This window comes from Plectropomus leopardus, chromosome 2 (assembly GCF_026936395.1).
Source record: "Plectropomus leopardus strain MGB_pleo_1.0 chromosome 2, ASM2693639v1, whole genome shotgun sequence".
NCBI lineage: Eukaryota > Metazoa > Chordata > Actinopteri > Perciformes > Serranidae > Plectropomus > Plectropomus leopardus.
In genome coordinates, this window is record NC_142177.1 from 526,116 (window position 1) to 552,219 (window position 26,104).

The 26,104-nt window shown below is 38.3% G+C and overlaps 1 protein-coding gene across 13 annotated transcripts in view; it reads right to left on the reverse strand.

Moving 5' to 3' along the window:
* Window positions 1–963: 963 nt before the first annotated feature.
* The window catches only part of plekha6 (pleckstrin homology domain containing A6), a 151,695-nt gene continuing 126,554 nt past the window's right edge, over window positions 964–26,104 (reverse strand). For 12 of the 13 annotated variants that reach the window (XM_088082478.1, XM_088082460.1, XM_088082473.1 and 9 more), the window contains 7 exons: window positions 23,253–23,356; window positions 18,897–19,055; window positions 16,589–16,741; window positions 12,745–12,878; window positions 10,996–11,144; window positions 8,751–8,858; window positions 964–7,928 (listed from right to left, as the gene is read on the reverse strand). In XM_088082478.1, the coding sequence (XP_087938604.1) occupies window positions 8,761–8,858; window positions 10,996–11,144; window positions 12,745–12,878; window positions 16,589–16,741; window positions 18,897–19,055; window positions 23,253–23,356 (797 nt within the window). In that variant the 3' untranslated portion in view covers window positions 964–7,928; window positions 8,751–8,760. The remainder of the gene's footprint in view (window positions 7,929–8,750; window positions 8,859–10,995; window positions 11,145–12,744; window positions 12,879–16,588; window positions 16,742–18,896; window positions 19,056–23,252; window positions 23,357–26,104) is intronic. The other variant, XM_088082468.1, reaches the window with a different exon arrangement.

Genomic DNA, 26,104 nt, shown 5'->3' on the forward strand with positions numbered 1-26,104 from the left:
TCATTAAAACATCCCTACGGCCACCAATGTGACAGAGACATAAGTGGTCTTGCTGTCATCAATGTAGAACTCTTTCAAAAGCTGTCATATTATTTTATAATGACCTCAATAATGATGTTGTTCCTCTGCAGAGCAGCAAAATGCTTGTTTTATTGCTCTGCTGTAGTGGAACATATATGCAGTTTGTAAAGTTTTGTGACTTTTCTTCTGTTCTGTGTGAGTATCACATTGTGCTTAGCAAACCCAAACGACCAGCAGCAGCCCTGAGTAGCTGCCACCATTATCAGATCACTTCAAATGATGCTTCAGAGGACATTACTTCTCATGTCTCTTCAAACATATCTGCTTGTGTCCTCTCTCCTCTCATGGTTTCCTTGCATCTCTCCATGCATCCCTGGTGGGCGGGACATAGAATAAAGGAAAAGATGCAAGTGAGGGAAACTTGGATGCAATTTAAGGGACTTGGGATCAGGCCCATGTTTCGCCATGAAACAGAAAAAAATGGACATGGACATTAACTGAACTTAGCATATTTTCAAGTAGATTTCCTTTAAGTAGTGCTGAAGATAATAGGAAAGCTAGTTTTGAATATGTTGTATACATCTTGATTTTATGTTACAATGCGTAAATTGTAGATTATGGTTATACAAAGTGTCTTCAATAAATAACTGACTGTCCATTTCTGTGCCTAAGCTTTGATTTGAAAGAATCCAGTCTATCTTTGTTTTTTAACTTTATTCATTCAGACATACAGTTTTATATAACAAAGACTGCAGAATATCATCAAGGAGCCTACTGGTAAAGACGGGCTGCACAATTAACCTCAGTAGTCTTTTTGGCAGTGAACTTCATCATCAACAAGTGGATTAAAATTAGAGCAGTAAATAGATAATTTCCAGGAAGCAAGACATGTTTTATCATATAAAATACTGTGATGAATTCAGAAGCATCTAGAGAAAGACATTATTTGTATACATTCACTTTATTGCAAGTTTTTTTGAAAGCAAGCATATTATTTATCTTTTTTTAAATTATTTGCATAGTTGAAGCAGTTTGTCTTTAACCCAACCAACCCCCACCCCCACCCGACCCTCTGAAAAAAAAGAAAAAAAAAATCAGTTGTAACATTTGATAATAGCATATTCTGTAACTGAATTCCAGAATAGTACATACATTGACCAATGTATATAATGTATATATTCTTTATTTTTCCACAAATGCTACATCTAGTATCAAATATTTATCACCACCTTTTGGCTCTCATTTCTTAACACATCAGATTCCAATTAATCCAAAAATATCTATTTTCTGTCATGTCAAACGGTCCAGCAAAAAAAAAAAAGGTTTTTTGTGAAAAAGTCACAACGTATTTGAGTGTGAATATTTAAATTGTCAACTTGTCATTGAATATCCATGTATTTAAAAAAAATATGAAATGCCTATTTTGAACAAATTACCTTTGTAAAAAATCAAATAAGAAAAAATAAAGAATTCTCTTGAACCCTTGTTTTGTTTTTGCTGTTAACTACTTTCAGTGTAAAAGTTAATTTTCTTAATTTTCTGTGCCATTTTTTTACTCTGACTCTGAGTTTGGATATACAATAAAATTGTACAAAGGCAGGTCACTTGAACATTGAAGTGTGTAATGGCAAAAAAACATAAAGATTCACGTAACAAAGGAGAGCTGTGAGTTAATGTGTGTTTGTGTGTGTATGTGTGTCTGGTCAGAGTGTTCCAATCTGGAGGAAGTTGCAATGAAGGGGCATTGCCAAAATAAGAAAGTTGTTCTCTTTTGCTGAAGTGAGAAATTTTCTGAAAATGTTTTGGACACATCTGTCTGACAGACATTAACAGATCCTGTCAGATTGTCCTAAATACTAGCAGAAATCCCCGCCCAGCGACATACTTAATCTGTATAGTTAAAAGAGAAAAAAAAGGAAAAAATACAGAATGATCATATGAAATAAAATTGTCGCTTGAAAATGCAATAATGGAGTAAATACTTTGGTAAACCAGTGTTGTTGTTTTTTAAATAAAATGTATACTATACCTAAAAAAATAACTTTAATAAAACATTTTTAATACAAAAGTAAGTACAGTATTATTACATAACATAATAATGAGTTGAGATTTTATGTTTCTTTCAGTTATTTTAAAATATTTGCTTAATTCCTGCATTTGGTATATTCATAATAAAATCATTATCATACCATAAATCATTGCATTTCCTCCAGATTCAAACTCCTTTGTAAGTCTTGTCATTTATATGTCCTTTCATGACAACATACAAAACACAGACAAATGTTTCAGACTTATGGCACTGAATAACTTGGTCTAAAGTTGTTCGGGTACGTTAGATGACAATGTTTTGCGGTATCTAGTTCATCTTAAATGACTGCATCATTATCTAACTCCTCTTTACACAGACAAGTGCTTTTCTAGCAGATACTCTTCTAAGGTCACTTCTATTTTCACTTTCCACATACACTGTAAAATTTCTAAATGCAAATCCAACATACTTTACCTATATAGTTGTAAACAGTCACTGGGGGATTTATTGGACATTGTGATGAAGTCTTGTGAATTTGATTCTAAATGCAAAGGTCTTTAATGAAATGCAGAAATTTCCCACAGTGGTTGGACGAGGTGATCATGGCCCTGCAGGGTGCAGGATGAATGACTTTGATATGCATCTGCTCTGGATTAGACATTTTGGCTCAATGCCAAAGTTAAGTATCTAAACTGTGAATCTTATATAGAACAATGTACAGTGACAGTGTGGTGGTCAGGTTGGAGAATGGCTTTAGGAGTCTGCCTTAAACACACAAGTCCCTTGTACTCTTCCCATTTTCTACTAGTATTCTTTGTTAATGCTTCCCTCGTCTAACAACCAGATGACCACTATCTTTATCTAAAGAATGACAAAGTTAGAAAAAGTCTTTGCCAAAACCTAACCACACTTTAACCATACTGTAGTTGCCATGAGTACATGTTAGAGATGTATAGCACTGACTGGCAGGAAAAGACTTCTGGACTCTTATTCACCCTTGTCTTTAAGGAAGTTCTGTTTCCCCTGATAGTTTTTGTTGTTGCCTCAGATAAATGCTTCTTTATATTTAGACTGTCACAGCCTGCTGTATCTTTGAATTAGTTTTTGTAAAAGTTTAAATAGACAAGATATACTTGTGTATATAATTCACTGCTGGTGTTGTGCTAGCCTGTTCTCATTTCCAGGTTGTCATATACACTTTGTTATGCCCCTTGGGCTTGTGATACTGACACTAAAGGCACTCTTTGGCGTCTTTACTCTTTTAGCTCACTCCAATGTAAACTCATCCACGGCAATATTTGATGCTGAGAGCTATGGATGTAGTGCACAGAGCGTGAAACACTGCATATGGTGGGCAGGAGCGGTGGTGGATGGGACACACAAACATAGACTTTTACCCAGGACACTGCTGTTTCTGTCCCCTGTAGAACAAAAAGTCAGTGTTGTTTTAAAGAAGCTTTACACAAATAATCTTGTTACCTAAACCTAACTGTGACTGTTTGACAACATTAACCACATGATTCGATCTGTTTCAACCGGGAGACAGCTCTGCATGAATGAAGACGCTTAAGAATACCTTTTGCCTCAATATAAGATGCTGAGGGGGCATGACAAGTTTCAGCATTTAATGACGAGAGTTATGCTCTTTTATGTTTGACCCACAAGATGGGAGGAAAGCACATCACTTACTGTCTGTAGTAAGTTAAAGATTTTATCTTTACAATCTGACTGGCTTTCATACCAGAGCAAAGTCAACATGACACAGAGCAAGGACTTTCCAGTGCAGTGAAACTAAGCAAGTCTTAGCTGTACACTCCGCAGTGATTATCTTCAGTGTTGCATGGCAAAAGTTACACTAAATTGAATGTTGACCCTAAAATATACTGACACTGACCAGATGCACTGTAGCATAAACAGCGGGCAGAGCCTATGAGGTGCTACTTTCAAGATAAGAGTACAGCCTAAGTTCTATTTTCTGTGTGAAGTCTGTGCGGCATACATTTTGTCAAGTGTACATGTCTGCCACCATCTGTACAGACGGCAATCCAAAATGTATGACCATACATGTATTATAAGCAGTGGTGGACAAAGTATTTAGATCGTTCATTTAGGTAAGGTACTAATACCACACTGAAAAAACATTCTGTTTCAAGTTAAAAATGACAAAAATAAAATACACAACGCCAAAAATGTTTATAATAGTTATTGGCTGTTTAATATTCTGTCATTTTGTCTCATTAAATGATGGACTAATTGTTTCAGCTCTACTTGTGTTGACTGTTGGATAGTTTCATTTATAACAAAACATTATATTTTGTAAAATTTTGTCATGCTTTTTATGTAAAAATCTTAATTTGTAAAGTAACTAGTTATGTAAGCTGTCAGATAAATGTGGTGAAGTAAAAAGTACATTATTTTCCTCAGAAATGTAATGGAGTAGACATATTAAACCTGGCATGAAAAGAAAATACTCAAGTAAAATACAGGTACCTCAAATTTGTATTTAAGTACAGCACTTTAGTAAATGTACTTAATTACATTCCACCACTGATTATAAGCATGTATACTGGACCACATACACCCATGTAATATGTTCTATCATAGTTTGTATGTATCAAGCCATACATTTTAGAGTGTATCAGGGACTTCTACAATCCTAAGAGTACTAGAGCAAAGGTTACTCCCTCATACCAGGGTTACACAGTCAATGATGTATTTTACATATGCCATACTCTGAATATGATGACTCCGGGTCATCTTAAGCTTTGCAGTTTTGTAAGATGGGTCATGGTTTTGTAAATCTGTATATCTTAAGCTCTGCCATGTAAAAAACTTGTTGCTCTTCTCTTGTGTAGTGTGGCTGTACAGAGAAATGTATTGAAGCAAAGTATAGTCCAGGTACCATTACCTTTGACCCAATCATATCCATGTAATAAATTCTAATGGTTGCATATGAGTGTTTGTGATAGCAGACAGGGTTGATAGGATGGTAGTTTTAGTGTAGGGGATGGAGGCCTTGGTGAGACAGGCATCACAGTGAATTCACAAGGAGACTCCTCCGCTTTTTACAAAGGATGAGAGGTTTCACTCTTTTTTTGGTCAGTTGTCAAAGTTTCATAATATGTCGGTGTGGGCAAATACCCTCAGTCTGTATTGGTTCTCCTAGGCTGATATGGAGATTAGATGATAATGAGAATTCGTCAGGCTTTCAGAGTCCAGAAGCTTGTTCATAGTTCTCTCTAGGTTTCAGTGAGACTTTTTTTCTACTGGTCAGCCTCCAGAGCATTTACATCGCCTCTTTCTATTGATTTTTTTTTTGCTGTTCTTTTCCTTGGTCATCTTCATTGTTGGCCTTGATTAACTGACATTTTATCATTATGAGTGTAAAATATCTCATCATCAACATACAGTAGTTCATCGGTAATCTCTACTTTGTAGAATATGTCCTGAGCTAAATTATATACAACCTCAATTCCAAAAAAAGTGCTGCACTGCATCAACCCTAAATAAAACCAGAATGCAATGATTTGTAGATCCTTTGTGACCTACATTAAATTGATTACAACACAAAGTAAATATACAATCATTCTGAAATTGATGCCTGCAACATTTTCCAAAAAAGTTGGGACGGGGCAACAAAAGACAGAGAAAGCTGTGTAATGCTCAAAAAACGTCTGGAACATTCCACAGATAAACAGATTAATTGATAACAGATCAACATATTAGGACTGGGTAAGAAAGGGGCATTCTTGAAAGGCTCAGTCAAGATAAACCACTTTATGAAAAACTGCATAGGCAAATAGTACAACAATTTAAGAACAAGGTTTACATATGTTGCCATCCACACCATGTCTTTTTCAGAGATATCCCTATTTATTCCAGCTGTTGAGCTAATGAAGGCATAAGTCAAGAAAAATGGAGAAAAATATCACTTTCCAAACTTCAACTTCAACAATTAGTGTCCTCAGTGTCCAAACACTTACTTTTGTTCTATTACTGGTTTCAAGAACACTTTCTGCCATTGATGAGATTTTCTGGCAATTTGTGTTTTCACTGTTATACGACAGGCGTGCTGTTACAGACATTGTGTAATAGAACAGCACTGCCATGACTAAAAAAAAGTGAAGAAGAGGATAAGCCAGGAAAATTGGAGGAGAGGGCTACCAATGTGACAACTTTCTTGGTATATTTAGTAACTTCTCAGACACTCTCAATAACAAATTTAACAACTTATTCAGGTCACTGGGGATAAAGAGAGAAATATAGTCATTTATTCTTATGCTCATTGCTCACAGTCAACAGCTCTCCCACCATCAGCCCAGTGTCTCTCCCCCCCTCTCTCTACTCCATACAGTAGGTATGTGTGTAACAAGGTGACAGGCAGGACGAGAGAAGATGAGAAGTTCACTTGTGAGTTTGTAGCCTGGTTATGTTGAAAGAATGAATTGATATCTGGTTATAAGATTCCTGCTAACTCCCAAAACTCCCAACAATAGACCTGGAAGCCTAAATATGTTAAGTAGTTAAGGTTTGTGTGCCCCTAACATTTTGGAATATATTCCACTGCATTCATTCATTCATTATTTTCCGTAACCGCTTCTCCTCGCAAGGGTTGTGGGAGGGCTGGAGCCAATCCTAGCTGTCATTGGGTGGATGGCGGGGTACACCCTGGATAGGTCGCCAGACTATCACAGCCTGACACATGTAGACAGACAACCTTTCATGCTCACAGTCACACCTAAGGGCAATTTGGAGTCACCAATCAACCTGACCTGCATGTATTTGTAATGTGGGAGGAAGCCAGAGACCCCAGAGAGAACCTACGCAGACACAGGGAGAACATGCAAACTCTGCACAGAAGGGCCCCACTGACTGACCAAACCCCGTTCCAACCCGGGTTCAAACCAGGGACCCTCTTGCTGTGAAGCAACAGTGCTAACCACGATGCCACCGTGCTGCCCTATGTTCCACTACATCTCAATCAGAATATTATTTTCATCATTATTTTTATGATTATTATATTTTTATACAATTGACGCTGACATAAAGTGAGAGAAAAAAAAATGGAAATATGAAACTGATTTTTTACTTGAAATTGACTCTCTTAGACAAAAGTTTTACCTTTTTTACCTTTTTTTTTAATGAAAATGCACAAATTCAAGAAGCCTTAATAGTTTTTTGTATGAATGAAAGTGTTTAAAAAGAGATCTGTTCTTTATTTTTGACATATTCATTCCTTATATATTCTAAGAACAAAATATTCTGGGGGCTTGGAAGGTTAGTGAATATGATCAAAAAAGGTGTCCTGGCTGGCAACCTAAAAATAATACTCTGGCATTTGTTAAAACAGGGGTGTCACACAGTGGTATACAGCATATGCTCTTGACCCAACTTTTTTGGAATGTGTTGCAAGCCATAATTTCAGAATGAGTATACATTTACAAAAAACAATAATGTTTATCGGTTTGAACATTAAATATTTGGAAAGCATTGCAATAAGTTTTATTTATGTTATACACAGTGTCCCAATTTATTTGTATTTGGGATTGTAAAAAAAAAACAAACATCTAAAGCTGGTAAAAGATCTGGAGCCTTATTTTGTGACATAGTGCACAAATAGTAGCAGAATGTGGCAGGTTGGATGATATGGAAATCTGGGGGTAAGCTTAAAAGTCTTAATAGCTTCCATTAGGGTTTTAGATTTTCTCTTGCCTCGTAGGAAATTCTTTTGGCAATTTTACGTGCTTTAGTTGGAGTTCAGTTTAGGTTCTAAACACAAAATTAAATTCACTTGTCCAGGATCATCTTCATTGTTCAATTTGTCCAGTGAATCCTCAAAAGGATGCTCCATCAAACTTGACAGCAGCCAGGGCTTGAGCTACAGACAAAAAGAAACAAGACAGATGGTGTAAGTGAAATACAAAAATACTTTTAGATTATCTGTGTCACTGGGTACTAAGTGATATTTAGTTTACATGGGGAAATGAAATTATTATTTTGGAAGCCATTTAGTAAAAATGTATCACCAAACACTACTTCAGCAGGACATTATGGTTTAATATAGGGAAGACAATAAGTCTCTTCCACTGGCCTGAGTAACACAACACTCAAGCTATAGTAACACTCCAAGCTATAGTAAATGAAAGTGACAAAGAATTCTCAACACAAGGTCCAACTTACTTGTTATCTGAAGCTCGTCGACATCACTTGGCCTTGTGATGTGAGATGTTGAAAATGTTCAGAAACAAAAAAGTTGGACCTTGTGTTGAGAATTTTGAGGATAAACCTTCAAGCTCAGTAAAAAGGATACACAGATAGACTTACGCTCATTTTTTTTGTTCATAACCCGTCAAGATTTTGTGCGATATATTTTTCTAACTAAGCAGGTGTTTTTTTCTTATGAAATTTTGCTGCCAGAAATTAGCATTTGTCCAATGAAATCTATATCCATTTAATTATGTTGCATATTTGAGAGTGATATGAAGCACTTGGACCAAAAAAAGTTTTTTAGCAGATTAAATGCATAAACATGAGCATTTCTATTGGAAACCTGTTTTGGTCAAGCACAGTGTAACATACTGTAAACCCTCAAAGACCAGGGGAATCCTGCAAAAGCAGTCCTGAGGGTGGAACACACACAGGGTCTATACAGGATGGGAGAAGGGGACTGGTGGAGGTGGTGTGGTGAACGTACACTCACCTTGTATGACTCACGCCTTCATGATGTGGGCGGAGTTGGGGAAGTCAGCAGAGGAAGGGGGAGGGGCCAGGCTGGTCGGGGAGGAGGGGGGACTGTGGGCACACTGGACTGGAATGAGATGGAGGGAGGTTGGAGGAGTGAACACAGGAAAAATGGAAAGAAAGGCAAGAAGTGAACCAATCAAAGGGAGACGTACGGGGAGGTAAGTTGGTGAAAAACTAGGGCCACCTGTGCATTCAGATGTGTGACTGTGAAAATACAGATGTCTCTGGATTTTCAGGGTAAATAAAAAAGTCAGTTCTGGTGTCTCTGGATCATCATGTATCCTTCAAATGCATGTTTAGCTTCGGCTCAGCTTTGCATGTGTGACTCCCTTTGAGCCCTCAGCACCACTGAATGCTTAATTGACCTGAGGCACAGAGTGCCAGGTAAAAAGAGCTTAAGGATGAGAAGCATAGATATGTTTGAACCTGCTAAAAAGGATTAGGAGCTCTGGGCTAAAAATGAAGCTGTAATTTTAGTTCATGTTTAGCACACACTGTATACTATCTCAGTTTAGTGTGACAGTGTGTGAAAACTGCAAATAGTTACTAGGTTTTTTTTGTCATAAGGCAAAATATTGGGAAAATTGAATGTCAGATCTGACAATGATCCTTGTTGAAAATTCAGGGGATCACCACAGCTATGAGAATTCATCCCCTGGGAACTGTGAATGTGGATGTGGAAATATTTCACTGGATAAGTAAAAACTTGTGGAATGTCAATCACCAAATACGTACACAAGGATTCATTCTTTGGGGACCATGAATTTTTGTGTAGCTCTCAGCCTCACCAGTGCTGAGGTCTTGAAAAGGGATCCACAAGTCTGATCTTTTATAGTTGTCCTGATCACATCCGCTTCTCTTTATCTTTTTCTAAATGTATCTAATATAAACTTACACAGCAATATGGATCTACAAAACACAAGGATATATGCAAAGAAAACAAAGTCAAAGCAAAAACAGCAAAAAACAAACTGCTTCTCTGAATGTATACAGTTGTTTAATGGTAAATGGCGTCATGCATTAAAGTGTGATGCCTGATGACATCATGACTTCAAGATCACAGTCCTTTGAAGTAGCTGTCATTAATATTACAAAAATTAGGCATATCCTGTCTCAAGCAGATGCCGAAAAAATTAGTGCATGCACTTGTTACTTCTAGGCTGGATTATTTTTACTCCCTATTATCGGGTTGTCCTAGCAAGTCTCTAAAGACCCTCCAACTGGTCCAGAGTCCTGCCGAACCTGTACTAACAGTGAACCAAGAAAAGAGATCATATTCCTCCTGTTTTAGCTTCTTTGTACTGGCTCCCTGTAAAATCCAGAATTAAATTTACAATCCTTCTCCTTACTTACAAATCTCTGAATGGTCAGGCCCCGTTATATCTACCACAGCTTGTTCCCTATCAACCCTCAAGAGCACTGAGCTCTGAAAACCCTATAGTCTCCAAAAGTAGGACTGGAGCCAAAGCCTTCAGCTACCACGTTCCTCTTTTATGGAACCATCTTCCAGTTTCAGTCCCAGAGGCAGACACCGTCTCCACTTTTAAAAGCAGGCTTAAGACTGTCTTCTTTGATAAAGCTTATAGTTAGGGCTGGCTAAGGCTTGCCTTGGACCAGCCTCTAGTTAGGCCAACATAGATTTAGTCTGCTGGGAGACTCCTATGATACACTGAGCTCCTTTTTCCTTCTCTCGCTCTCTTCATCTACAAAACACTCATACGTCCTTTTACTGCGTAACGCTAACTTGGCTTCTTCTCCGGAGCATATGTGCTCCCTTGTTTCATAGTTTTCTGGCATCATGACTTGGCATACCAGTCATCAACCAGAAGATGGCTGCTGGCATAGAAAATGTAGTCAATAATGAGGTATAGTAAAAAGGTGAAAGCAACTGCCTAAAAAGTAATATTCAGCAGTAAATCAATTTAAAAGCACAGTGACCACACAGTTATAAATTTTCTAAAAATGGATTTTAAAAGTTTTTTGCTCATAAAAATATCCTGGCTGATTACCTTGACAAAATTTGGATCATTAACAACACATGAAAACCAGCATTAGTTTTCAGAGGTGACTTGGGTGTAGAAATGTGCATGAGGTAGTGTTGGGAGTAAGCACTGGGCTGTGTGATCATGATGAGTGGTTTGTGGGAAAGGGGTAAGTGATGTGGCAGTGGTGTCTATGGCAGCCGTGTGAAGAGTCCTCACCAGAGAGAAGGCGACTGCGACGAGAAGCCTCAGCAGCCAGGGCACAGGAGATCTCAATGCGCTTCTCCTGCTCCTGCAGCTGCTGCTGGGAGCTAACTGGAGCTCCAGCCTCCATCGGGCCATCCAGGATAGGAACCATGTTCTGCAAACTGACAGTTGGTAGATGAGAAGAGACACAAAAACAGAGCAAGTCAGATGGAAGAGGATGGTGGTTTTGTTAGATGTAGATCATGATAATTCTATTTCTGACAAATATAATACATTATCATTATTATATAAGGACATTTTTATTCTTTGGTTTTACCACCTTAATAGTGTTCTATTGCTGAAATTAGCTATACTGAATTCAGTGGGGAGCCATTTTTGATTCTTCTGCCATTAGAAAGTAACCATTTCCTAAAATGGAGGTTTTTGGACCAGCATACATTATTTGAATCCATTTACAGAATACAGGTCCTGCTGAATGATTATGTCCCTTATTAAGTATCTACTGAAAACACTATCATAAATATAATAGTAAGAAAATAACGTTTGTATATGTTTTTTTATATGTTATTTTATAAATCCGTACAATATATCAATGCAACATGTATGTAAAAGGTACAAGGTGCGAGGTAGATTTATTTAATTTCATTTTTTTAACTACTTAAAAAAAAAGAAATTAAAATGTGTCAAATAATAGATAGATGCATAAAGACGATTCTGACAAAGCCACAGCCTTTAGATATCAGTCTTTCTTTTGTTGAACCTTTTTCCAGTTTTGTCTGGGAACAAGACACCGTCTCCTTATTTAAGAGTAGACTAAAGACTTTTCTCTCTTTCTCTCTCCTTCTCTTTCTCTATCTTATGTGTCATTTTGTCATATGCTACTGTAATTTTATTGTTCTGTTAACACAACATCTATTGCACGTCACGTCTAAAGGGTTTTTTGTTGCCATTTTTCTTTATCTGCTTTGAAAGTCCAGGGACAGAGGGATGTTGTATGCTGTAAGGCACTCTGAGGCAAATTGTGATTCGTGATAATGGGCTTTATAATAATATATTTAAAAATCTAGGCTACATATGTTAATCAAAGTGTTCAAGAAGAAAATAACAATCATACAAAGAAAGTGAACAGGATTTCCAAATATTGAAATCACACTTACACACACACACACACACACACACACACATATATATATATATATATACATATATACAATTGAGAGAGGAAAACAATAAAAATATATTAATAATGATGGTGTCATGTTAAGGCCTTTAAAGCAATGGAATCCATAGAGGAGTGGAGATGTGTCAGCAAATATGCCAGTGTTTTTTAATTATATTCCCTATGGCCTTGGAAAACACTGAAAAGCTGTTCTGTTCTGTTTCTTTTGGGTTAGTAGTAGCAGGGCATTCTGTTTGCAACAAGTTGAGAAAATGTGATGACATAAGTCTATTTGCAACAGGCATGGTACGCCATGTAAGCTTTTAATGCATTATGAGTATTTAAGATGGTAACTGTATTTATTAGAAGTAAAAAAGAGCCTGGTGCTCAAAATGTTACACAGCAGCAAAATCCTTCAGATGGAAGCTCTTTGGTGCACAGAGCTATTTGTTTCAACTCTGCTAGATATTTCTGTGATCCAGCACCCGTCCTAGAGAGCACTGGGATGTATGTGTATATTTTATCATTTATTTATAATAACTTCAATTACATGTGAGGAGTATAGAAACATGACTAATAAATGTATGTGAATCAAAACCCACTTTGATTTAGCAATGAGGGTCTTGATCCGCTCCAGTTTCTTCTGCTTCTCCTTCTGCTCTTCTGGACTAAGGGGAGTGTCATCCTCCTCATCCACATAGCGCTCCGGGATAAGAACCTTGTCAGGAGTCAGCAGCTGGAACAAGTACACCTTTATAATTATGGATCAACACAAATATAGCCCACATACACACAAATACACTGATACACTAATAAAATCCATGTCACAGAATCAAAACAGTGAGCTAGTGCGCTTTTTATCATCATTTGTTAAGTTTGGGTGATCTCTTTTTTCCTGGAGCCTATTCCAGCTGGGCGAGAGGCGGGATACACCCTGGACGGGTCGCCAGACTATTGCTGTCATGAACTTTTTTATTTTTGTCATGATTTTCTCAGTCTTCAGCAGACATGTAACCATTATTATTTCATGATAATTACCTTTAGTTAAACAGGGGAGGCCACTGAAAGCAAGCTCTCTCTTATAAGGATTCCCTAATTGTAGTACATTAAAAAAACCAGAACAACAAACATTTAAAGTTATGCAAGGAACAGGACAAGGACTTAGGGGAAAAATCAATCAACAGAAAACATAAACTAACATGGCTCTAAGTCAGTCAAAAGGGATTTGCGCGAGTGCTTACCTGTAGTGAGAGATATATAGAGAGAGATACAGAGGTATAGACTTGATTGGCCTATCATTGTTTAATAAATTAATTAACAATTGATAATTTCATAAAGCTATCATACTAATAACAAATAAATGTTAACATAACAATTCTAATTATCAAATAAATTGTTAAATGAGATAATGTGAGAAAAAAAATATGTAAAATTAAAGGATGTAGGAAAAAAAATCAAACAAAATGTTACAAAAGAGCTCCAACTTTGACTTTGTCCCTAGTCTAGCATGAATATAAGGCCCAAGATGCATCCTATTTATAAAAGACACCAATTCTTTTCTGTTTCACATATCAAAATCCATGTTTTATCTGAGTTTAAAAGTGATTTAAGATCACTTAGAGTTTGCAGTGCAGCACAGAAATCAAAAAGCAAGCTGTTAATTGTCTGGGCAACATAATAAGGCATACATGCAGGTATATGCCCTACACCCACCTCTGGGCAGGAGGATTTTCCGTATACCTACCACTCTTTCATAGAAAGGAGGCATCCACTCATGTAACAGTCTGTCATATAATCTGCAAGGCGCCTGGCTGTCCAGAAAAACTGGTGCTGACATTAATGGACTCCTCCTCAGTTTTCCAAATGGTAAAAGAGATCAGTGGATGATGCTATGGCCCTCATTCTCCACTCAGCTGTTGAACACCAGCACCCAGAACCTATGCTAGCGTGCACTTTCTGTACAATAGTTCAGCTTTTAACTAGGGCTGTGCAATTAATTGAATTTCAATTTCGATTATGATTTTGGCTTCCCTTGATTTTTAAAACAATATATTCGAGATAAAACGATTTTGTGCAGCATCATGAGTCGAACAATATTGCTCCCGTTTTGTCTTTTATTCTATGAATCAAGCGCACCCTTTCTTGTGGATGTTCTCGACCTGTACCCCCAAAGTCCAAATAGAAGTTTAGAGAGCCACAGAGCCACTTGTGCACTGCTTCTCTTGATGTTTTGAAACTTTGCTGTCTCACTTTGGTTCTCAACAGTGTGCGCAGCGACAGAGAGAGAGTGCAAGCAACAACCAGCACAAGCGGGGAGAGCAGACGTGTATGTGCTGGACAGAAGTTAGCCCCGAAGTTAGCAAGCTAAGTTAGCTTCTCACTGGAAACTGACCAGGCTCACTTACGGTCGATTGTTAGGGTTGAACCTTTTTTCTCATTGTAGTGACTCCCAGCTGCTTCTAAACACAGAATTGAGAAATGTCTGACTGCTGAGTCTCTACTGAGTTAATTAAAACAATTATTGATCCTCACTCAAAATTCATGTTGCTGTTATTGATTCAGTAACTGTTATGTATCGTTACATTATATATTAGTTGGGTTAGGTTTCATTATTATGTGAATGTGAACAAACTACAGTAGTGTGCAAGAGTGTTTTGTAGATGCTGTACCACAAAGCTTTTACTGTTTTTTAGTTCACTTGATTAAAGTTAAAGGACATCCAGTGTTAAAAATAAACACCAGAGTTAATGTTCAATAACTGCATGATGGTCTGAAGGCCAATTAGTAATCATGTTAAATTAATTGTAAAATAATCATGATTTCAATATCAATCAAAATATCAAGATTATTATTTTGTCCATAATTGAGTAGCCCTACTTTAACACTGTACACCCCACCAAGTTAGTGGCAAAGCGGGTCGATCTGGAGTTGTGCCCTCCCACCTGCAACTTGATTTCCGAACAGAGGGATTATAGGGAAAAGGAGACAAGGCATCAATTGCATGAAACATCAGTATGGGAACCTCCCAAGACAGCGGCCTCAGCCCTACACCCTTTTCCCACAACATTAAGATCTGCTTGTCCACCCATAAACTCAGCTACATTCGTATTCGACTTATCAAGGGAAACTGCAAACCAGGCTGCAGGCCGCTGGTGAATGAAACACTCACCTATGGTAAAGATAACAGTCTTGCAGTCCTGAACACTGATACAACACAGAAGCTAATCCTGGATTTCAGGAAGAAAGCTTCCCCCTGTGCAAACTTTGTGGATTAAAGGTACTAAGGTGGAACTACTCAACACCTCCAGGTTTCTGGGCCACCAACAACCTGAACTAGACAGTCCACACCTCAGCCACTGTCAAGAAGGTACAGCAGTGGCTGAGTTTCATCAGGTCACTGAAGAAAGCCAGCCTGAACCGTTGGCCTCTAACCCAGGCATCTTGTGGAGAGCATTTTCACTGGAGGTCTAACTCTGTGATCTAGAAACATCACACTAAGTGAGAGGAAAGATTTGTAACAATAATAATAATAATAATACTTATAATAATAATAACAATAACAATAATAATAATAATAATAATAATAATAATAATTATTATTATTATTATTATTATTATTATTATTATTATTATTATTATTATTATTATGTAGGGGCTTATACCCTAGAAATACTCCACCACAGGTTAAGGTAATTTACCAAAAAATCTAATAAAATATACTTAGTGTCATATATCATATTTTATCAGCTTTTGTCAGCTATCATCTCAGGACTGCTGTGAGGCAGAAGCAGGCCAAATGGTAAAGAAAAACCCAAAAAAGAAAAATAACCTTTAATTTGTATTTAAAAACATTACCTGAGTACGTGTTCTTAGTTGTTTTCCCAGATTACATTACGTTGCTCTCAGATTAAACACAGAAGCCATGCAGTTGAGACTGGCCAGCGGCCATCTTTTGGCATTAGCCCCCTTATTTAGTTATCATCATATTATATCATCTAGAGCTAATTATTATTTATTGTTCATTAAAAATGTCAAGATACAATTTATGTTGTTACAGAATCTGATAAATCATAACATTCCCACTGTTTTACTCTGCAATGAACTCCCCTGTAATTCCAGAATTTGCCCGGCAGTAACCCTGTTCTATCTCCCAGATCACTTGTCTCCCATTCCACAGGGACGTCTATTGCGCTTGTCTTGGCAGACTAGCTAGCTACCTTACCTGTTTGTTTCTGGACCCCTAACTGCACTTTTGGACATGGACCCTGCAGTGTTTTTGTGTTCCTCGGACATGTTTCCCTGCTTGTACATGTACTGTGGCAGAGTGTTTACTGTGCTGTGACACATGTGCATAGAAAGCTAAAAGTGAATGCTGTGAGGAAAATTCTGCTCTGAACAGAATGGGAAATTGAATGAGGCAGTGATGCAACAGCTCACCGATCTCACCTCTTTGCTGATGTCCAGGTCATAGGCTTCTGGTTCAACCTTTAACCGTCTCAGGCGAGCAATTTCTTCCCGAGGTGACTCCTGCCCCTGCCCTCGAACCGCCACCTCCAAGTCTTTAATATCGATCTCGTGAGCTGTCAGACGCCGACGAATCTGTCCACATTCACACAGAGACACATACAAATACCAGTGCCATCAAAACATCTGCAGGCTCAAGGATGAATCACTAGTTCAAAGAACATTTGTTGGTGATTGCTGCTTTCCCCTCACCCATTTCTTCCACACGTCACCTACATTTAAGTACTGTCACTGCTGAGAGGTTCATACTGGAGGTACAATGCAAAATTTGTAGAGATTAGGACCCAGGTATCAATGGTAGTGTAGAGCCCTAATGAAATCACAAAATCTGACTGTGCAGTGGAACATCCTGGTATATTTGACAAAGTACATTTGACATACTGTAATTTGGCAGATACTTAACCTTTTTCTGGCATACTAAATGTATTGCAGTGTAAGTATTGGAACACACAGTTTGTGTTGTGTGGTCCACAATTGAAATGCAGCAACAAAATGCATGTTTAGCACACACTGCAGACACAGGAAGTAGGATTAAACTTGCAATACTACAGTTCCTGCACATGTATGCCAGACAGGAAAAAAACTTTTTAGTCATAAGTGTAATGTCTGAAGTTCACATAAATGTACCGCTGCATTGACCATTCCGTCCATCCCATCCCGTCAATATTCCCATTGTGCTGGTAGTTGCAGCACAGTGGTTATCCACTAATCGTTCATCTGTGGTTTTATAATGTAAAAAAGCAGTGCTGTTGGTAGACAAGACACAGGAAACTTGCTTTGCAGCATTTATTAGCACACAAACTGTAAACTCCACATTCACTTGATATCTTCACTGCTCAACTAAAAATCTCTGCTCTGATTGCTTTCTCTCATCCACTTTCACAGCATTGCCATCACTCTCTCTCTCTGTCTTGCTTTACCACACACTCCTGACACATACATACATGCATGTTTGAATCTGAATATATACATACAAAATCTACATAGTTGCTCAGCTATTCTCTAAATTACCTTTTATTTGTTTCGCAATCATTTTCGACCATATGCCATGTTAAAAAAGCCCCAAATGTATGGTTTTTAGACAAGAAAACACAACTGTTGTTCTTACAAGAAACCAGTTGCATTGTTACTGCAGTCAAACAGTGGATATGCGCCATTAGCACAGCCAGTTTATGCCTGCTATGCGCCAAGTAGGTGGAGTCTACAAACCATTTGACAGTTATCGGACACTAAATTTTGCACTTTGTAAAATTTCATACAGACACAAACAGTTCAAGGGCAATAGATAGGACAGAGAACTGATGAATGTCATACAGGTTTATGTAAAATTATGTTGTGAAACCTCAAGTCCATATAGGCAATTATTTCAACTAGTGGCTTTTGCCCTGTTGGTTGTTTGGTCAGCTGACAGTTGCGTGGTTACTGCCAATGGATAACAATCAAAAATACATTTAAATGGCTTTCCAAGCCCTTGCTGTTACATGTTAAGTGGTACACCAGTGCTCTGAGATGGAGCAGATCCATTATCTCAAGATCAGTTACTGAGGATTAACTCACGATGTCAGACACCTGCAGCTTCACTTGTATAGTGCTTTTCTATTCATATTTGACCAGTCAAAGCACTTTCACCCTACCAGTCACATTCAACTATTCACATACACAATTATACATTGGTGGGCTAGGCTTCCATACAAAGTGCCACCTGCTACTCAGTTTCAACTTTAAACTTAATGCTTACAGTATATACTTGCCTACATCTAATAGGACCAGGCATGTTGTAATGAGAAGTGCTCTTTTGTATGTATTCTAAGTGTATTTATGAACACAATTCTGAATGAAATGAGAAAAGTCAGTTGCACTAATTTCATCAGTTTGTGAAAATTGTCTGTGTTTTCAAGTGTGATTAATGAAGGCGTTAAAGTGTGGAGCAAATTTTGTCAACCAGCTCACACGCCCAATCATTACTTAAAACTAACAATTGTTGTTGCACTCCTTTGGATGCTGTTGATATCTGTTGAATGTAGTGGACAGACACTACTTAACATGGCATACCACTGAGGAAGTCATGGTGCACTCCATTTGATGCAGCAAAATGACAGTTTCATGAACAGTAGTTCTACCCTGAAAGTGTTAAACGTGCTGTACAGCTGTCAGCTAAAAGACAAGAAAGCTGGGAGTAAAAGCACTTTGTTATAGTGTGTGACGAAGATCAGCACATGGTTGATCTTACCACTTTGTAGTTGGATGGAGACTGGACTCCTGAGAGGTTTAGACTCCGCCTTTTGTCCCTCACAGAGCTGCTCTTGTTGCGTCGGATTCTCTCATTCTGCTCCTCCACGCTCATCTTTGACCTTACCTCTGCAGGAAACACAGCACTCTTTGGACGTTCCTGTGACAAAGATGTGGCATAGAAACATACTTAATAGAGTCAATTCAGATTTGAGTCTTAGTCAAACTGGAACTTTGTGATACCTTGAAATATTTTGTCATACAATACTAGCAACAACTGAGTTTGACTAAGAAGTGATTTATGTCCTTTTTCCAGCAGAGAGGCTGTTGTCTCTCTTGGCAAGTATGCTTCAAAGCCAGCCAACATGCCATCATTCCAAACGTTCTATCCTTGGGCCTGTGCTTTAATTAGACCATATTATTATTATTATTAAAATTTGAAATTTATTGAAATTATATACACTATTTTTATTTCTATAATTATTTAGTTTTCATTTGTGTATTATTGTTCTATGCTGTACTTCCAGTTTTCAATGCATTATGTAATGCACATTGAATGCGTTATGTGTTTAAGATGCTGTGAAGGTGCGTTTGAAGGACCAATTATAAGTGGCCCCACGGCTTGTCTTTCAAAATATTCTATATGTAACACAATATTAATATTAATAATAATTTTTATTCATTTATTGTGACGCATTATCTTTTTGAGTTAACAACTGTGTTTAAAAAGGTGCTGCGCTAATATGTATATTATCCTTTTTTTTTACCATTAAAGCAAAATCAATTTGTTTTGAGATGTCAAATAACTGTTGCATGATTAAATATGCATATTTCTACCCATAAGCATCCCCAAATGGTGAATTCATGATCAGAAGGGGAAGGGTTTAATTCAAAGTGTTACCTTAGAAACTGTCACGTCTGCTCCTCTGCAGCCTCTCGTCACACACCTCTCTCCTAATCAGCCTGATTTCTAATCAGCCTGCAGTACCACCTCCACCTGTTGCTCATTTACTGTCTCTGCCTATATAACCTGCCCTGTGTCTCACCCTCAGTGCCAGATTGTTCTTTGTGATGAGAGACTTTCCATCATTCTGTTGAGATCCAGATTACTAGTTACTGTTAAAATGCAATAAGTTACTATATAATGTAACTTATAAAATTTGATCACTTTTTGATGACTTTTCTAACAAAAATTTGAAGCAGGAAAATAAAGCTGAAAAGTAAACAGTGCTCAAATTTGTCTCGACAGCCGTGCTGCAATGTCCCAAAATTTGCCAAAAGAAGTTATTCCTGCACAGCAAAAAGAAGTAAAGCAGCAGAGTAAATGTTTTATTCAACAAATACATTTTTTTACTGAAAATATTTTTTTATATGTAACCCCTCTGTAATCACCAACATTTTGATTAGTAACTGTAATTTAATAACATCTTTTTTCTCAGTTACTAACTGATTACAATTACATTTATTTTGTAATTTAATTACTGTAACTATCGTAAATTCCGGACTACAGAGCGCACCTGATTAAAAGCCGCATGCTCTAATTTTAGAAAGAAAATCAATTTTGTACTTGTACAAGCTGCACCGGATTTTAAGCCGCAGGCTTAAACAGCCCTAAAAATGAACTAGTTCACGTTCATTTGTTACATTTAAATAAATAATAAAGTAAATAAATAAGACACTGTGTTATTCTTCTTAAGCACTGTTCAGATATTTACACAGAAAGATATTGCAGGTGAGGATTTTTTAACTTTTTTATTTAATCCGCTTAGTAACATAAACAAATATATTACATACATACATATTGCACACAGTGTTAACGGTACCTGTAACGCGGCTACCCTGAAATATAGCAAACATTTGTATCGGTAACACACAACTACGTTATATTAATCAACAGTGCATGAACAGTATTCCAGTATCTCCGAATAACTTGTAACATATACCACATACTGCATCCTACCAGAAAAAGTCACTGATCGCCTTCATCTTCCTCCTGCGCACTAAAACCATCAAAGTCCTCTAATTCAGTGTCCGAATTAAACAGCCTCAGGATCACATCACTCACTGCAGTCTCCTCGTTTTCGGTGTCACTTGAGTGCACGCCGTCTTCTTCATCACGCAGCAGTCCAGCCTTTCGGAACCCGTTAGTGATGGTTGACGTTTTGACACGGCTCCACGCATTTAGGATCCACTGGCAGACTTGAGTTAAAAATGCTCTTCGCATGCGGCCTGTTTTGGTAAAAGATTTCTCACCGTATGTCATCCAAGCCTCCCACTCTTCACACAGTGCCACTTTAAATGCCCGGTTCACACTGATGTCCAGTGGCTGTAGATACTTAGTGGTACCCCCAGGAATCACAGCTGGAGTCGAGTTTGTGCTCGTGATGGCAGCTTTCACTGAATCTGTCACATGGGCCCTCATGCTGTCCATAACGAGCAATGCTTTTTTTCTCTGAAAAAAGCCCCCTGGTCGCTTTGAGTAGCACTCTCTGAGCCAATCCTTCATTAGGCTCTCCGTCATCCAACCTTTCTTATTGACTTTCACCACGATTTCCTTTGGGAATTTTTCCTTTGGCATTGTCAGCCGCTTAAAAATCACCATCGGTGGAAGCTTTAGTCCAGATGCTGTGCAGCTCAGAACACAGGTAAAATATGTTCTCTCATGGCCGCCTGTTTTCAGTGTGTCGGAGGAGTCACCTTTTTTATTTACAGTCCAAGTGAGAGGCAGGTCAAACGTCAGAGGTACTTCATCCATATTTATGATGTCATCTGGCCCGATGGAATTCTCCGCTATTTTTGTTTGAGTGTATGTGTGGAATGAAGCAAGTTTCTCCTCATAGTCGGAAGGGAGCTGCTGACACAAAGTTGTGCGTGCCCTAACGGACAGGCTTTTCCGTTTCATAAATCTAAAACACCACGATGGTCCACCTCTAAAATCTTCTATTTTCATCTCGGTGGCGACTGCTTTAGCCTTCAGTCTGATTTGTACAGTGGAAACACCGCGGCCGCCTGCTCTCTGTGTGTTAACCCAGTCCTCGAGAAAGTTTTCAAGCTTGGGCCATCTGCTATGATTACCTCTGAAAGCTTTTGTCGTCTTCTTGCATTGACTCAGTTCTTCATGCTGGCGTCTCCACCTCCTCACCATTGATTCATTTATGCCAAGATTACGTGCGGCAGCTCGATTTCCTTCTTTAACTGCCAGAATGATCGCTTTTAACTTAAAAGCCACATCATATGCTTTTCTTCTGTCCATGTTGATGAGGGTTAGTACAAATGACTGATTTACAATACCGGTACCGGTAGTTGTGATTTATCATACAATTTCATTGGACCTCTGTGAACTACTCATCAATTTTATTGGTCAGCTGTTGCTTGGCAAAATGTTTTTGCCGCCACGAAAAAAAAATGAATAAGCCGCACCGTAGTATAAGCCGCAGTGTTTAAAGTGTAGAAAAAAAGTAGCGGCTTATAGTCTGGAATTTACGGTACTTACATGTAACGTTTTACTCTGTTACATAAGTAACATGTTAGTTATGTGGAGCTAGTTTCTCCCCAACACTGCCAGCAGGTAAAAACTAAATAGAGCTGTGTTTAAAAAAAAAAAAATAGTACAGTGTTTACTGGCATGTTGTTCCGTGCACCAGTCAAATTGCACATGGATGCTTCATACACAGAAGATCTAAGCAATCAGCACAGTTTCAAGGTGGTTCTTGAGGGTTCTTGAGCTGTGGCAAAAAACATTTTGTATGAGGTCACCATGCCAAATTTGATGTAATTCACTCAAGGTGTTAATGAATTACATGAATGAAAGGTCATTTTGACCACTGACAACCAAAATCGAATTAGCTCTTCCTTGAGTCCATGTGGACGTTTGTGATAAATTTGAAGAAATTTCCTCACTGGATTCACAAAAATGATCAACATATGTACGTATATGTATGTAGGGATGGATGGATGGACGGATAACCCAAAAACATAATGCCTCCAGCCATGCTGTCGGAGACATAAAAAGGCTTCAAATGAATCCCTTTGTGTACCAGAGGCAACATTTCACATGAAAATAAATCAATAAATTAATGCATCCTGTTGTTAAAATGATAAAGTTAATTATTTCAGTACCAGTTATTGTAGCCTGTATGCTTCCAAAACCTTCATAAATGACTGCATCGTCACTTTGCAAAACTAAATGCTTCACATCCATGCCTTATGTATGTCAGCCCTTAGTACAGTGACTTACACTTATGAGGCCTTAAGACAAGCATAAACAACGCATAAACAAGAAAGAAAGAAAGAAAGAAAGAAAGAAAGAAAGAAAGAAAAAGAAAAAGTGATTGACATGAAGTTTAGGTTGACATACCCTTGAGATTCCATCAGGCACTCTGCCGTCATGACGGGAAACTCTAGCAGAGCTGCTGTGGGATTCTTCGGTGGGGGACTTTGTCCTAGGAGGGACAATGCCAACTGGAAAGCAACATAACAGATCATTTCAAAACCATGTGAGAGAAGGGTGAACTAACAAAGCTAACATTAAGGCAATGTACGCATATCTGGACAGTCTCTGATATAAACGTAAAGAAGAAGAAGAAGGTAGATTCCAATTTTTTAAACAAAGTTTAAAAACAAAATTATTTTTTTCCTTGATCTTACTACATGGATGAGTTGATTAAAATCAGCAGCTACTGTTAAGATTCCATTCAGTTGCCCGGGCATGCTGCTGCTGATGGCAGCATTCAACTACTGCAGTGCATTTTTTGAATTTGCATCAAAATCTAGACCTAATGGCTCCCAACAAAGTCTGCCCATCCAGTGCAATAGCTTGATCTGGGAAATCAGGTATGGGGTTAACGATGTTTCTCTGAAGATGTGTGCAGAGCAGTCTCTGATCTTCCGTTGCTCAGTGAGCCTCAATCACATCTCATCCACTTTATTGTCCTGCAACTGGACATTAGCCAGAAGAAGGCTTGGTTGCGGAACAGCTCCCAATCCCAGTTGGGTCAGCCTCCCCTTGTTGCACAAGCTTACAATTCAATTAAATTCAATTCGAAAGCACTTTATTAATCCCTGAGGGGCAATTAATAAGGCACACAGAGCAGTAAGATAAAAAACTATACATAACAACAATGACCTTAAAGACAAGAAATAAAATATAAGTATATAAATAATGCAATAAATAAAGCTGCAATAAATGAAAAAGCTATAAACATTACAATTGAAATAAAAGTAGTGCAAGTTATGCAGTTGCATGAGGTATATGAGGTTGTAGTGGACTGCCTTGGCGTGGTCATTACATTTGTCCCTCTGAGGAACTCCAGAGCTAAATGTCCCCTGGGCAAGTGGGGGACACGTCAAGAGACACTGTTTTACGAACCCAAAACATCCAACAGGGGGTTGTTAATTAACTTAACTAATACTCCCTGGGGATGTCTGCAAACATGCTCTGCCTTTTTAAGCCACAGGAAAGGAGTCAGTATCTGACACCCTCCATCCTGACATATGGTGGAAGGCAAAGCACTCCGAAGGCCCCATCAGCATACCACAGGATGTAAGGCGTCTGAATGACCTCCTGGGATCACCCAAGCAATACCAAACAACCATCACATTGCCTCCCCTGCTGAGATAACAACAACAACAACAACTGGTCGAACATTGGGTAAAGCCATTATATGACCCTGTGTTGTGATTAACATCTGATAGAATGTCTTGGACCAAGGTTGTAAGTTAAAAATTTCCCCTTTTCCTTAACCTCTGTGACTGGGGGTGAGGTTGTCTCCGTGCTTCAGTGAACAGATAGGAGCACCTCCCATTCTTCTCATCTCATGTAATTTGAATGAGTTAGGTAAAGTACGTTTTATTCCCCTTTGTTATAATGGAGCTATACTGCCATCTAGTGGTCTTAGTTATTAGTAAGCTCGTAACCAACTTTGTAGTTACATCGTATTTTGAATTCATTGTATAATGTTAAAAGTAATCCTATATCTAAGTAATCACCAAGTTTCTTAGGATCCATGGTACAATGTTATGTTATGTGTGGTCATTTCACAAAATTGAGCAAAGGATCTTCAGAATCATGTGTTACGTTATAAATTACTTTTAGGTCTCCTAACATGCATTTGAAGTTACTGTGATGAGACTATAGTGGTGAGGAGATACGTGAATTTATAGATCGCGTAATTCGTCATAAAGTTCAGAGACATAAATGTCTCCTAAATTACATTAGGTCTTTTAGAAACTTATACCAGATGTGCGATCGCTTGGTGCAAAAGTTCGCTAACTCCGCCTTCCATCCGCACCCCCAAATCGAAAGATAAAAACTGAGTGACTCTCTCTAAGTTAGCTCTCTCTCTCTAAGCTCACTCTTCTCAAGGCTTCTCCTCTTCTCTCTTCTGAAGTTTTTCTACGCTCCTTTTTACCGCTGTGCGTCTCGTGCATCCGCGCTCGCAACTTTTCTTTTCTTCAATTTTATAAGCGGAGCCGCAACAGCTCACCAGAGCTTTGCTGAACTTTAACTTTTGAAGCCATTTTCTTTTAAATCTCTTTGACGCTTTTCTTTATACCAGTTTTTGGTCAGTAAAGACACTTTTGGTAATTCGTTTCGAAGTAAAATCAAATTACAAATTTAAAGTGACTCCCTCAGACCAGTGGGATTACTTTGATTATTTCTGCGAGTTTTAATTGAGAAGGACACTCCGCAATTCGCCATCAACTCTGCCACGGATCTAGAAGCAACACCTGCTGCACAAACTATCAGCATCCGTTGCCTGCCCTTAAGGACTTTGTTTAAAGACTTTTACCGGTTCGCTGAGGCGAACACCGAGGCCAGTTAAAGACCGCCGCACACCAACTCCATCTGCCCGGCCGCCGCCGCCTTTCAGCGGGTCACCTCGTCTGGAAGTCGCGCCGCAGCTCTCCCCTGGAGTGACGCGAGGACCTGGACCTCCCCCGGAGAAGTCTAATCAAGTCGACAAAAGTAGGCAGAATAACATTTTCTAGTGATCAGAGTTGATGCCGTATAGCGAAGCTTTAATGCCAAATTTCTAAGTTCTACGTCACCGTATAGTGCGCATCCATGCTATAGACGGTCACGTATTTCCTCCACTATCATCCATAATTAATTATTTACATCATCTGAACATACATCACGTAGGTTCCCTTTTATGTGTTCACTGTCCTTTATATGTCATACTATTTCATCTATTTACTCTTCATTTT